At 40.2% G+C, this 12,771-nt stretch overlaps 1 protein-coding gene across 5 annotated transcripts in view; it reads right to left on the bottom strand.

The window, feature by feature from the left end:
• Nucleotides 1–1,194: 1,194 nt before the first annotated feature.
• Nucleotides 1,195–12,771, bottom strand: part of ST3GAL6 (ST3 beta-galactoside alpha-2,3-sialyltransferase 6) — an 85,488-nt gene continuing 73,911 nt past the window's right edge. For all 5 annotated transcript variants that reach the window (XM_034789858.1, XM_034789848.1, XM_034789866.1 and 2 more), the window contains 3 exons: nucleotides 12,158–12,295; nucleotides 8,334–8,486; nucleotides 1,195–5,614 (listed from right to left, as the gene is read on the bottom strand). In XM_034789858.1, the coding sequence (XP_034645749.1) occupies nucleotides 5,534–5,614; nucleotides 8,334–8,486; nucleotides 12,158–12,295 (372 nt within the window). In that variant the 3' untranslated portion in view covers nucleotides 1,195–5,533. The remainder of the gene's footprint in view (nucleotides 5,615–8,333; nucleotides 8,487–12,157; nucleotides 12,296–12,771) is intronic.

Here is a 12,771-nt window from a genome sequence, read left to right as displayed (position 1 = left end):
TTCTGGGTGGGCAATTAGTGACAGTCTCCTTTGAAGCTTTGAACCTACCAATAGGCATAAATATACTGTGGGCTGCACAGCATGCTGCTGAAGATGGGCCATCAGATTGGGAGTCAGGAGATCTGAATTCTGGTCCCAGATCTGCCATTGTAGAACAGAGAAGTTTACTCACCAAACTGGCATGGAGTGGGAAACAATCCGATACTGAAATAGACCAGTAGCAGATCCCTGGTTCCTTGATTGCTCAGACAGAGACCAGAGAACAAATTTTTAATTCTCACAGACCATTCCCTCATGTGCTCTTGGGGCAAGGCAGCCCCTTACTCATGGCAAAATGTAATGTCACAATCTAGCACAAAACATCAAAACTAAAACGAATGGGTCCACATATTCATTCATGGTGGATTTTTTCTTCTTCTTTTTGATCACTGGGCCACACTCAGAATCCCTAAAACCACAAACTGAAGAAAGGGCTTTTTCTTTTCCAAACTCAAATTCATGGGGAAAAAGTGAGAAAAAACGAACAGCACTGAAGCATTAAACAATATGTTCTTTAGTATTTCTCTCTGTGCTTTTCCTCTGAAGTCTCTCATGAGCTTCCTCTTTCCTCAAGCTCTTCCTATTGAGCTCCCAGACACTACTCATGAACAAGATTAAAAACCCACGAAAAATTGCCTCTAAGAGAATTTTTTTCTTTGACACAATTTATCACCACCAACCGTGACAAGATTTTGCTTTTGCTCAGCATAGAGTAATTTGAAACCTGATTTGCAAAAAGTGTCATTCTTCCCATAAAGGAGTGATTTTGCCTTGCCCTTCAATTTTGAGAAAGCAAAAGCCGCCAGTTCTGATAGAATGTATCATTTTTGCACTATGCTACAGCTCATGTTAAAGTAACATGGATGGCACTTTCCCTCCCCGTTTCTCTACTCACCACCATAGAAACTTGACATCTCTTGTTAAATTAAATGTGTCAACTGAATGGCAATGATAGATCCACTATACATCATTTATATAGTGCTGTAATGAGGTCTAGCACTGTGATTTGCTAAAATGTATCCTTAAAACAGATTTATTATATGGAAAATAATCTGACAATATTCAAAACTCCACTTAAAACACCTGTTAACAGCCAATGACTGTCAAAATAAAGTTTGTATTAAAAGGCACATAAATATCAAGCCAAACAGCAAATGAAATCAAATATTTACTTAAACCAGAAAAACAAAACACTGATTTTCACATATTCTTAAAATTATACACTTTATTTAAACACAAACACAGACACACAAACAATACCCCTGCTCCCATATTTTAGGTTAAGAAAATATTTAAAGGGGTATTTGAAAAAAGAAGTATATTAGTGTACATAACATAACAAGACACGTCACATATTAATTATTAAACCCTTCTTGTCATTCCAAAATAGGAACAATACATTTTCATTTGAAATGTAATCTACAGATGTGCATTAAACACTCACAGATTCATCCTTAGTGCATTAATCTGTAACTTGCCTTTTAGTTATATCTGAGAATTGCCCTTAATTGTTACAGTTGAAGAAATTAAGATAACTTTCACAACAGAGCAAGCTCAGTCCATTCCTTTAAGAATCTTCCCCAAAGGCCACTGAAGACTCTCATTGACTTCAGTGGTGTTTTGACTGGGGCCTTAAAGCAAATGAACTATTGCAGCTGACAGAAGGAAAAGGGAAAGAAATTTATTAATATTCGGCACCGTTATGCTGGCACTGTACATGGAAGTACAGCTTGCAGTACCCTGGAATTTGTACACTGAAGACTTCAACTTGTGCTGCTGCAGATATCAAATTAAAAAGCAGCTTTCAATAGAGTGGCCCATTGTAGATTCTGTACCCTCTAGACCAAAGGAGAATGAAAGCAAATCTTAGAAAAAGATCCTGCTCTAGGTTGCTCAATTTATTTTTAAAAAGAAAACTCTCAAGGCAAGTTGGAATAACAGTGGCACAGGATGACCTTAAAAATGAGTGCTATATTTAAAACTGACACCGTGATTCTGATTCTCCACTACCTAGCACCTTGTGTGTTTACACCTGTGCAACATGGGTGCAAAATGCTACTATTCTGATTTGAAATCACGTTGTATCAGTATTCCCTGGGTGTAAATGACTACACAGGGTACCTGGCAGTGGAAAAACAGGTCCAATGTGTACAGAATTCTATAAAGCCTGCATTATGCTACCAAAAAAATTGTTGTAATAATTATTTCACTGCTTAGTATCAAAGATAAAATTACTTACCCATAAATGATGCTTTCTGAAGACAGTACCCTCTGCTCTATGTATGTAGCGGTCAGAGCATGTATTGGGGTGCTTTGAAAGCTTAACTTTGTTCTCTTTGCATTCCCTCACAACCATCTCTCCCTTCCCGGTTGTCACCATTTGGCAATGTGTGTATAGTTTAGGTGAATAACGAGACTGTCACAAACACCAATTGTCAGCTCTTTTGGCTGACACCTTCCCATAACTCTTTACTATGGCTCCAAACAAACAAAAAACCTTATGACAGGAACTTAAGAAAAGATGTAGGTGGATGAGAGTAGATTTATGGACGATACCAATTTGGAGAACAAGTATAGATGAGGAACTAATCACTTCTCCAAAGCTGTGTGTTGCTACATCCCTTCTTCAATGAGGAAGAAGGTGGAGAGGAAAGGAAAGAGAAATGACAAAGATAAATATCAAGATACTCTCAAAAGGAGGGGGAAAATTATATAGCTAATTTTGGAAAGCGATCCTGTAATACTGTCATACTAAACGTTGACACTTGGATACAGTTGGACACTTTGGTGCAAGTCTTTACTGCCTACATTCTGCCAGAATGTAACAGGTTCTATACAGATACTTCAGAGACCTCATGTAGTTGTACCAGCATGAGGCTGCCACGTTCCTAGTTTGGTAAGGTAGAATTTTCACTTTTGGCCTAACTCTCCTTCCACTGAAGTGGGAGTTTTACCAATGTCTTCAAGGGCAGCAGAGTTAGGCCAACGCTGATGCTGAGTGCTTTTTGAAAGCCGCACATGTAGTAATTACATAAAAACCTCTCTCAACAGCACTAGACACAAAATAATAATGACTGTAGTTCTGATGCAACTTCCTCATGGTTTTTTTCCCACACAGACAAGCCTTTTAAATTAATTGAAATAAATGCTAGCCGGTTTCAAGAGGTCTTGTGAAAAACAATGTATCAATTTGTGTAAGGGCCTAAAAATGATGGCAGTGTGGAGACGAGCAAAATAGTGGAAACATGATTAACGGAGCAAGAGCCTCAATATCACCTTCTAAAGACATTTGGAATTACTCAAAATCATCATGTCCTTACAAAATGTAGCATGATGTGGCCTCACTAGAGCCTAAACCTGACTAATCCAACAAGCTTAATCTGAGACCATCAGGGATTTAAAAAAAGCACTCATTAGAACCACGCAGCTTCAAAAAAAAAAGAGAGAGAGAGGCTGAGACTTTTTTTTTTTTTTTTAATAATTGTAACAATTCTGACAGACAGAAATGGAAAATGGGTAATAGAAAATCTTTGACCACTTCACTCTAATCTAAACCAGGTATTTGTTTACTTTTACATTTATGATGCTAGGAAATTGTGGTCAATACTCTATAGCAAGATTCAGTCTTTTGCTTCATGCCCTCATTTCTGAGGAACACAATCCTGCGGTCCTAGTTTGTTAGATTAATCTCTGTTCAAATTAATATATACTGCTATGGAATACTGGATTATTTTATCCACTTTCAAAATTCTTTTGAAGCATACTTCTTTGTGATTTTCTGATTCCTAGAAGATTGATCAATTGACCACAGAGTTTTAAAACATACCTTTCATGACTAATGTACCTTATAGGATTATTAGAATGGAATTTTACATTGCCACTTAGACCTTCATAGCTCCTGATGACATTCTCAAGCAGATTTCACTTAGAGCTACCATGGACTTCTCTGAGACAACTGATTCACAATATATGACCATCCCACCAAATCTCTTATCGTTAAAGATCCTGAGTAAAAAAATTCAAAAGACTCTAAGTGACTTAGAGGTCTAGGCCCCATTTTCAGAATGACGTAGGCACTTTGGAGCCTAAATCCAAACTCCTAAGTACCTAAATCACTTTTGAAAACAGGGTTTAGTCTCCTAAATCATTTAGGTGCTTTTGAAACTGTTACTCTCTCACACACACACACACACACTCGCTCTCTCTGCCTAAAACTCAAGAGAACAGGAAAAAAGAAAAGGAAAGGAGGACAAAGGAATTGCCAGATAAAAACAAAATTGTAACTCCCAGAATTGGTCAATGTGTGTCTCAGATGCTGCCTTGCTCACAATATAGAAGATAATTGGTACATGTGATGATCTGTTGGTGCTCTTGAAACCCTTCACAGTTACCTGTTATGGTGAGGGGAACTGTGCTAAGGGGAACTGTGCTGTTTTGGAAAATACATCTTCATCTTTGGGAGAATAAGAAGTGTCAAGGCCTCTGGAATGTGTGTGTTTGGGGGGGGAAATCTATGCATCAAAGACATTTTGTTTGAAAGAAATTTTAATGTACAAACTCAAGATTCTAGTTCATATTCATTGGGGAGTTCTGGTTGCGAATGCATCTTAAAGTGGTCAATACTGCACAGTGGTGCCAACACAACTCAAATATTTAAAACTCTTCTATAATTCCACAGTTTAAAGGAGATCGTGCTTACCTCTTAAAAATGAATTCAGGTGCTTGTGAAATAAATCAGACTGACAGCACTGAGAACAAATGTATCCATAAATTAGATACAGCACGAGCAGCATCAATCCAGACTTCCCCACACTGTTATACCAGTGGGTCTCCAACCCAAGTGTACACATGCTACATCCAAAAGTCCATGGGCAGTTCAGTCTGAGGCCTCTTTGTTGAGACAGACAACAAGAAAATACCAGCCTGTGTGAATTATGAAGGTGATTTTCTATGAATGGACATCTGCCCAGGTGGACAGACTAAAAATGCACTTTATATACTGTACAGCTACTAGACACCCTTCAGATAGTAATGATTTGCAGATACACTTATCCCAAATTGTTTTCAAACCAGAACGGAGAGGTGAAAGACTTTGTATCCTTTTATCAATTATCTCATAGCCTTCCAAGTCTCTGGGCAACAGGAAAGGAAGATACGGAAAAGAAATAAGTTGCTGAAAAATGTTCTTATTGTTAAATAAATGGTGTGCATCATATTTTTATATATCCCTGATATTTTTTAGCTGAAGGTTGTATTTTTTCATAATTAAATAGATTCACAGAAATCAGTTCACTCTAGTTGTGTGCTCCGAGATAGCGACAATCATCATCAGTCTTAGACAGTGGAACTCCGCTACCACCACCTTTGTGAGGCATCTGTGCTTCTTTTAAATATTTCTGTAACTGATGTGGCATTTAAAAAATAAAAATACAGTACAAAAAATAAAATCTATCTTGTTGAAAACAGCGATCACTCTTCCATTGTCTATTCAGTCTCATGTCAAGCTGACCACAAACTGCTTATCTATAAGCGACTTCAAAAACTTTTGCTCAGCAATGATGTTGTGGTATCCATTCTAAAGGGGGGGGGGGAAACAAGACAAAATCAAATTGTTACTGCAAGCAACAAAGATACACTCTTTTCCATGAATCAAATGGGTTACTTAGACAATACTATAGCCAGAATCTTTTGTGGAAAGGACTCATACACTTATAGGCAATGTCTACTCTGCACACCATTAGTGACAGCATATAGTGTACATGTAGCTACATGCTGCAGTGAAAAGCAGGCTACGTCCACACTGCAGTGCATAGCTACATGTCAGTGAAAGGCTCTGGTAGGGGGAGGCAGCAGGAAAAGTCCTCCCCCTGCCAGAGCCTTTCCCCACTGGCAGAGTCTTTACATATGACAGAAAAAGGCCCGAGCAGCGGGACACTATATTGCTAAAAAACAGCAGTGTAGATAGGGAGACCCGGCTTGGGCAAGTAGAGAGCTATGTACGGCATGTACTCAGGTGTGTCCGTACTATACCTGGCCTGTCTAAACTGTCCCTCACTGGCTACACTGCTATGTATACCCTTGCTGGGGTGCAACCTGTGTATGTACTCTACAGCCACTGAAAGAAGCGTGCAGTGTGGATATATCCAAAGGCTGAGGAATAGCCTCCCCAGGGAAGTGGTGGAAGTCAAAACCAGACTAGACCCATATTAGAAACTATACTGCAGGGAATAATCTATCAGTGGCAGAGAGATGGACTGGGTGTGACCTCAGAGGCCTCTTCCATCACTAACTTCCTGGATTCCACACCATGCTTATATGAAATATAAATATAAACATTTAGACAACTTCTTTCTACATAAAGAATCGGAAAATAATTTATTTTTAAAGCTCCACCTGATTTCATGAATTGTGCACATAGGAATTTTTGGCTGGTCTGTGTCCTGTCAATCAGTCTCTAGCCAATACATCAAAAACAGCCCCTCCCTCCAAATTCGAATCTATCTCCTCTTCCTCGGCCCCAATCCAAAGCCTACTGAAGTAAACAGAAGTCTTTTCACTGACATCAATGTGTTTTGGATCAGGCCCAAACCTGCCAAATCTTGTGGGGACAGACTAGGGGTTTTCTGACCCTTCTGTGTGTCTGTGGAAAAACCCCACCTAGGGAAATCCTCAACTGATTGGCCATCTGTTTTTCCTCATTCCCTGCCTTTGTATAGCCAGGGCTGGTTCCAGCATTTCTGCTGCCCCAAGCAAAAAAAAAAAAAAGCCACGATCGGCGGCGGCAGTTCAGCGGCAGGTCCTTCACTCCTAGAGGGAGTGAGGGACCTGCCGCCCCCGAATTGCTGCAGGTGCCGCCCCTCTCCCTTGGCCGCCCCAAGCACCTGCTTGTTAAGCTGGTGCCTGGAGCCGGCCCTGTGTACAGCAGCAGCTAACACTGCCCCTATCAAGCAGAGCTCTCCCTGTCTCCTCAGGAGCAAACAGAAAATTTCAGATAGGGCAGAATGTAGAGCAGGAAAGGGCAAACTTTTTGGCCTGAGGGCCGCATCGGGTTTCGGAAATTGTATGGAGGGCCGGTTAGGGGAGTCTGTGCCTCCCCAAACAGCCAGGCGCGGCCTGGCCCTCACCCCCTATTCCCACCTCCTGATGCCCCACCCCCCACCCCCGGGACCCCTGCCCCGCTCCCTCTCCCCTGACTACCCCTGGAACCCCCACCCCTGACTGCCCCCGCCGCCCCATCCAACCCCCCCTCTTCTTCCTGACTGCTTCCCAGGACCCCTGCACCCATTCAACCCCCCCATTCTGGGGGTTACAGTGGATCACAAGTTGATGTGAGCCAGGAGTCATTCTGGTTGCACCCCTGATATGAGCCAAAAATGTGATGTAGTTGTGAAAATGGTGAATATTGTTCAGGGGTGTATTAACAGAAGCATTATATGGAAGACCTAAGATAACTGTCCCACTCTATTCTGCACCTGTGAGATCCCCACTGAAGTACTGTGTCCAATTCAGGGTGCTACACTTTAAGAAAGATGTGGTCGAATTGGAATGAGTCTAAAGGAAAGCAACAAAAATGATACAAGGTTTAGAAAACCTGACCTATGAGGAAAGGTTAAAAAAGCCCGGGCATGTTTAGTCTTGAGAAAAGAAGACTGAGGGGGACCTAATAGTCTTCAAATGCATTAGGGGCTGTCATAAAGAGGATGGAGATCAATTGTTCTTATCTTCCTTCCTGGGACATGGAGAAGTAATGGGCTTAATCTGCAGTAAGGGAGATTTAAATTAGACTTTGGAAGAGTGTTCTAACCATAAGGGTCATTAAAGACTGGAATAGGTTACTAAGGAAGGTTGTGGAATCCCCATCATTGGAGGTTTTTAAGAACAGGTTAGAGAAACACCTATCCAGGATGGTCTAGCTAGGTTTACTTGGTCCTGGCTCAGTGTGGGGAGATGGACGAGGTGACCTCTCAAGTCCCTCCCAGCCCTACATTTCTATGATTCTATGAAATAGACATATTTCTGCAGAATGTGTCAGTTTTGATGAATTGGCATTTTCCAACAGTTTTCCATTGGAAAACTTCTGACCAGCTCCACCCATTTTACAGAAGGGGAAACTGAGGCAGGGTAACGTGATTTGCCTAACGCCAAAAGCCAATCAGTACTAGAGCCAGGAATAGAACTGAAGACTTTCTGACTCCTAAACCATGCTCATTCTTTCAGATCATTGTGTCTCCCAACTTATTAGCACAAGACTATTTTTCTCTAAGCATTTCCCATAAGAGAAAATAGTACATTACCTCAATCATCTCAGACATGGTCTCATTGCCATAATAGTGCAAAGAACTGTTTCGGTCAGCGAAGTTGTACTTAAAGCCTGCCACGTGAACTTCATTGCATATGTGAAATGCCAGTGTGATGGCAATTAGCCCTGTTGTAGGATGTTTGGGTTTCTAAAAGCACAAACAAACAAATATAATTGTCATCTTGATATAAGGAGACAAACCCAAGAGTGGGGGTTTTAACAACAACATAAAGCCCTCTAATGACTCTGCAGTACTAAAAAGTTGGCAACATTGCTAAAAGTAGCTCTGAGCTTTTTCAGAGCTGGAAATTTCAAAAAGAAAGAAAAAAATATTTCTTCTGGAAGAAAAATAGTCAAGAATGATGAAATTATTTATGTCCAAAAATGTCCCTCCCTCTAGAAGTAGACCCAGCAATATATATCCACACCGTATAAGCCAAAACATCACTTTGTACATTAAAGACAATTATGAGCAGTGTCCAATTTTTAATTCTGAAGAGCCAATTAAAATGTATTACCAGAGCAGAGGAAGACAATGTGAATATTCAATTTGTTGTCACTACTGGATTTATCTGATGATCCATTGCAGTGGTCTCCAACCTTTTTACGCCCAAGATCACTTTTTGAATTTAAGTGCAACCCAGGATCTACCCCACCCCTTCCCCAAAGCCCTGCCCTGCTCACTCCACCCCCCACTCTCTCTGTCGCTCACTCTCCCCCACCCTCACTCACTTTCACCGGGCTGAGGTAGGAGGTTGGGGTTCAGGAGGGGGTGCGGACTCTGGGCTGGGGCCAAGGGGTTCGCAGTGTGGAAGGGGGCTCTGGGTTGAGCCTGGGGCAGGGGGTTGGGATGCAGGAGAGGGTGCTGGATCAATCCTGCATAGGCAGGGAGAGGGACTGGACAACGTAATAGATAGATGGATCTTTTCCATTGCTTATTTCTATGAAACTGGCTTCTGAGGACTGGAAGAGAGGCCTTAAGCTCATATAGATAGGGCCAAAAATATTTTTCATTAGTACATCATATTGAGATATTCTGATTTCCTAAACATTTGGTTCAGAGGAGTGAAGAATTCTTACTTTATAACACTTCACATTTGTAGAACCTTGCCATAAAGTTTGATAGGTTTATCATAAAAATGCCATGTAAGAGTAAACATGCCCCATAAGGGCTTTAATATTCAGTTCTTTTGTAAGTGGAAATCAAAATCAGAGAACAGAACCATTATCTACGTGGAACTTTATCAAGTTACAGTATACTCTGAAAATAATATTAAATTTACAATACACAAAGTGGTTGCCTCATGGTCCTGCAAATAAACAAAATAACTTTCTGCCTCTGGGCGTTTAGATCATGAGTTTAGTGGTAAGACTCAAATCCCTCTGTCATTCACATCTGAAATTTCCCATACCCTTTAGTGCAATGGTCACAATGTTTGTTCTGGAGAGGTCCAAGACAGGCATGGCAGGTATGTTGTAAATCAGGAATGAAGTAAATTGATGGATGTATGGAGACTCTTACATAGAACTTGACTATACTATACCTCACTCTGTCTTTGACTTTCATGATCACCAAATGCACACGACATGAGTTAAACTTATAAAATATACTCTCATCTCCCAACAGTTTCAGAGCAGCACAACAACCAGTAATATTTAGCTGTAAAACAAGACAACCCTCCAACAAGTAAAACTATTTCTATGGATTTTGCTGAGCTAAAGTTTTGTCAATTAAATACTGATCTGGTCAGGCTCAGAATTTGAAGAAACATAAAAAAAAACTGTCATCAGTTGTTAAGAAAATTCTCTCCAGATTCTAGACCCCTTTCAGCATAGCCCATTCTGAGAGCCAGACATTTAATAAGAATAGGCATGGCTTATGAATGACCTGGTAATATTTTAGCATTGCTGCTGACAAGGCAGCCCATACAGGGGAGCACATATGGTTTTATAATTGCTACTTCTAGAACTGTGTTAATGTTGTGTGCAATGCTAATAAACACAGAAGTATAGGACATTGTGCTGAACAAAAGGAGGGACAGCAATGTTGGCATAATGGAAAAGATCAAAACTGGATGGAAAAGAAACATTACTGTTCAACATGTATATTCAGAAAAAGGGGATTGAAAAACTTAAAAACTATGACCTGGATTGCTCCTTCCCACATATGTACCTCCAGGAGAGGGCCTGGTGGATGCAAGACTCCATGAGGAACTCCTCAAAGAATTTTCCTTGGATCTCACTCTCAGGGATGAAACATGGGGGTGTTTACACTCTTACCGCCCTCCTCCCATGGAACAGAAACAAGTTGGTCCCCAGAACTAATGCTGCCCTCTGGGAGCCATGTGAGACTGCCTCTTCTTGGAATGGCTCTATGCCTCTTAAGTCAATCGCAGTGCTCTGTTCCAATTTGCAAAGCTACCACTTGATGGCACTCCTTCCACTAGAATGCTAAAAGGCTGTTGGAAAAGGATAGAATGTATGCAGGAGCCCACTAAGGAATAATAGCCCCCAAATTCAGAGGGCCTTGTTACAAATATATTTCATCATTAAAAACAATGTTTGAACAACAAAACCATGAATCTGGGTTCTGTATCTGCTTCCCTGGTTAAACGTCTTTCTTTTTCCTGGGTTTGTGACTCCTCAGACTTCTATGCCAGTACCCAGTCTTAACGGCACCACTGAGAAAACTATCCTCTGCCTCTCTTGTGGTTCTTTACTCAATACCACAGCAGTGTGACCCACATATTGGGCAATGGTGATTTTTTGGAATCTCTGAAGGAACAGGTAAGATGTCACACACACTTCAATGTATTAAACGCAGAAAGACTCTCTGGGGCAGATGGTATACAGGTTTAATTGAGGATGCCCCTATTGCTCAGTTAATAAATACACTTCAACCTAAGCAAGTGCCACTAAACCCTTTATAACACACCCCACTATTAAGTATTCTGTTTATGCTGAACATTTTACAAACAAAAATATTTTAGGAATATTTTAGGCAGTTTAAAATAAAAACCACATTGGCACCATTTTTCATATTCCTCCAACACTCAAACCTTAATATTGTGAATCTCACTGAGGGGGGAGAGGAAAAATAAAACCAATACATTTTACTAACTTCTGCAAAATTACCTATCTAGTTTTTTCACGCATGGTAATGCTGTATGGTTGTGATGTAATGTCTATGAACTTTCCAGGGCTGAAGTGAGGGCTAGGTCCTATTGGAAAGCAAGGATAGAAGCCAGTGATATAAAGCTTTCCATTCTAGTTATGAGCCATTAGACCTTAAAACCACTATTTTTCCAGGACTGAATATTGCCCATCTCATTCCAGTGGCTAATTCAGCCAGTCTAGACCCATTATGATGAAGTCTTTATAGCCCCTCTCCCCACACATACTACTATGTATTCTTTTCCTCTGTAGGTATATGCTACATGAATCTATGTAGACACAGAAGGCACATCCACACTAGGATAAAAGGTGTATTTTTGATGTGTGTTAGCTTAAGCTGTAGGGATCATCTCAACCAGTTAACTCATGTTAAAACTACAAAACAAGCATGGGAGATGCTACACACTTAAAGACATACAGGTGTACTTCAGATTCAATGACTAAACAAGGCCATGGTGTGGTTTTGTGTATTGAAAATTTCAACAAAATTATAAAAAAGACCCCCCCAAAAAACAATAAAAGAATATAGTGTAAATTTGAAAGAGGTTTTTCAACATAGATAATTACAATAAACAGATGATTGTGATCATTTATATCATCTGTTTGGAAACAATTGAAACAACAACAACAACAAAATATACCTACTTCTTTTCTGGGAAATTTTGTTGGGAACTGAAGCCATTCATGTGCTGTTTTTCTGATAATGATAGGATCGAGTATCCTGATTTGGTTAACTTTATAGATCATTTTCAAGGCGGGTTTCTTCCAGAAACCATTAGTGTTCTGTAATAGTCAAATATATTGTTTTACTTTTAGGATTAGTAGAGATGCTACAAAAGCAAAATCAAAGTCTAACTCACACATCATGCATTTGGAGTGGGCAGAGAGGAGAAGCCACACACACATGATTTAAAAAAAAAATTACAATAGAGTCTTTGATTTTTTTACATTTCTCAAAATGTCACTGAGGATATAGAAGAATGGAGTTTCTTGCATATGAAATACCTACCAGTAGTGCATTTTTATGACCATATTATGAAAACCTGTACACAAGTTTGCCAGAAAGAAAATATTACACAGTCCTAAATATCTCTGGCACAGCATAGGATAGTTAGAAAAACACTGGGCCCAATAATACCTTTGGATACATGGGGACATCTCCCCCTGAAATCACCAGCATTTTCACTTATGTATCTGAAGGCAGAATTTGGCCTATACGATTTTGAGGCAATTTGGCTGATCAGTTGTATTTTCTGTAC

Source organism: Trachemys scripta, chromosome 1 (genome assembly GCF_013100865.1).
Source record: "Trachemys scripta elegans isolate TJP31775 chromosome 1, CAS_Tse_1.0, whole genome shotgun sequence".
Taxonomy (NCBI): domain Eukaryota; kingdom Metazoa; phylum Chordata; order Testudines; family Emydidae; genus Trachemys; species Trachemys scripta.
Note: the sequence above shows the minus strand (reverse complement) of the source record. Positions and strands in the feature narration are given on the sequence as shown.